Raw genomic sequence first — 2,388 nt, 5'->3', positions numbered from 1 at the left:
ATGAAGAAACAGAAAATGTAATATAAGAGAGCGATAATTCGAGCGATTTTATCGCAATTCTAAAATGGTAAGCGCGCTTCCACTTGTTATTCAAAACAATGAGCGCGCTCCTGCTTTCTTTCAAGAATTTTGTGCGGCTCTCAATTGAGCGCCGCTCATTAATGCAAATAAAGAACCAAACAACATTCAGAGCATTCAGACTGACAGCTGATAACAAATTATACCAATATTATCGAAGATAAATATTTATTGAATATACCTATTTTATCGAAAATAATTCTTTTGAAAAAGATTTACTGAAATTATATAATTTTCTGAAAAATATGTATTATGTGCGGGCCTTTATTTTAATCCAAGCGCAGGTTCTAGTACAAATACTCCTCATAAACCCCTCCTAAAATCAGCATTGAACAAAAAATATCTTTATTCAACCGTAAGATCAGTAAAAATAATAACTCAATTTATAAAGCCATTTATTTAAATTAAATCCAATAACAGAGTGATCAACTTATCTACTTAAATTATTCTTCGAGTATGTCATAGTCCAAGTTAAAGTCTGCCTTGAAGGAATCCCCATTCATTTGGCTCCATTCATTAAAACTCCCTGAATATATTCTAGATTTTCAAAACCAAGGGGTTTCATTTTTTTGTCAGCAACTAATACTCGTCTTCCCGAGCGACACGTTAGTACAATGTTGCTAGAATCCAGGGGATTGGGCTTTGAAAATCCATAGCGCTCTTGAAAATCATTTTCATTAAGCTTGGTAAAAGCTAAAGGGATTTCATGAAGTGGAAGACAAACGCTTCCACGAATTTGTCCCACTTCATTCAGCTCTGTTCGATTTCTGACATCAATCAGAAGTATTTTTTTTTCGTTCAATAGAGCAGAAAGAGCATCGAAGTGAACGAATCGGGTTACCTTCAATTCCTTTCCTAATTCCCTCAAATCTCCCTCAAAATCATCTAATTTGGATGACTTCAATTCTAGAGCTTGAATCAGTTTGGTAGCATCTGCCTTTGTGGATCTCTTCCCTCGAATACATAGTATGAGATCCGTAGACTTGCCTTTCAAACTATAAGGGAATAATATTTCTTAGCACTTAGCTTACATTGAACCACAACTTACTCATGACTAGGAACAACATCATCCTTTATCTGACAGTTATCAAACCAATGACTTCCCTCAAGGTAGCCTTGAACCTCTCGTTCAAACTCTGAACGACAATCCAAAATAACTTGATCTATTCCAACTTGATTGACTGATGAGGAATTCATTTGCACCTAAAGTCTCACCTAATGCTGAGTCTAATTTTAAAGCAAATAAGACAATTGCACAGAGAAAATAGAGTTTTTGGATTGACTTACTCATGTCGCGTTTGGTTAGTAACTGAATGGTTGATACCAGGGCAATTCTTTGTTATGATAAATAAATAATAATATTGACCATTATTATACGACTATGGGCTACAACCTTAAAAAGAACCAGTTTTATTTGTTTGACTAACCATTGAGTGTATAACTACTAATATATATTCTCTACATCAACAACCGTTGCTAGTTGCTACTCACACCATTCTCAATTCATGCTGTTCACTTTATTCAACGGTGGTAGTCCGTTAGATATTCATATTGACTGTATATTAATTTATATTATGTTATGTACAAGTTGCAACTTGTATCAGTCAATTGTACATGTTACAATTTATACGTCTGATAATGCTTTACTATAAATTACAGTTATTAAATTAGATCCTTACATTAGTCAACAATCATAGATTGATACTTTCATTTCATTTTGATCAATTAAAATTACACATTTATACGTAATGTATTTACGAGTTATATAATTGTGAGCGTTTGAACTTAATAAATAATAATGTACCATAAACAGGACCGACATTAGACCAATGCCGTTGAAATGGGCCCGGACTTCCAATAGACCTCTGCTTGAATAAAAAAATAAATGAGTAATTTTTTTCTAAAATAAGGTCATTTAAAAGTCATTCGATGATAATTTTAACTAATTTTTTATTAAACAAGGCCAATGAAATTTTTTTCTTTTTAAAAATAGTTTTACTTATCCTTCTAAAAAGTTCTTGAACCAAACCTTTTTTTTTTCTTTTTTTTTTCAAATAACCTTCTCTTGAACGACCTTTTTTTTTAAAATAAATGGCATCTATAAATAACGTTTTTTTAAATAATTTTAATTAATTTAAAAAGTCATAAATTATAGGATTTAATATATCGGACACACATGGAATATTCAATTATTGCATTATCCTCCTCAAAAGTACTGCAAATTATTCATTTTTGAGTAACAACTAGTACAAAATTGCAACTAAGATAACATATATTAATATATCTAGATACCATAGTCTCATAGAAATA

General features: G+C 31.4%; 1 protein-coding gene across 1 annotated transcript; it reads right to left on the bottom strand.

Annotated features, from left to right (window-relative positions):
- Positions 1–456: 456 nt before the first annotated feature.
- LOC121131059 (uncharacterized) lies at positions 457–1,371 on the bottom strand. Its single transcript, XM_040726625.2, has 2 exons — positions 1,127–1,371; positions 457–1,073 (listed from the first exon to the last, which is right to left on the bottom strand). The coding sequence occupies exons 1-2, from the start codon at positions 1,273–1,275 to the stop codon at positions 578–580; spliced, it is 645 nt and encodes a 214-aa protein (XP_040582559.1). The 5' UTR covers positions 1,276–1,371; the 3' UTR covers positions 457–577.
- Positions 1,372–2,388: the final 1,017 nt, after the last annotated feature.

This window comes from Lepeophtheirus salmonis, unplaced genomic scaffold (genome assembly GCF_016086655.4).
Source record: "Lepeophtheirus salmonis unplaced genomic scaffold, UVic_Lsal_1.4 unplaced_contig_15958_pilon, whole genome shotgun sequence".
In the NCBI taxonomy this organism is placed as follows: Eukaryota; Metazoa; Arthropoda; class Copepoda; order Siphonostomatoida; family Caligidae; genus Lepeophtheirus; species Lepeophtheirus salmonis.
Note: the sequence above shows the minus strand (reverse complement) of the source record. Positions and strands in the feature narration are given on the sequence as shown.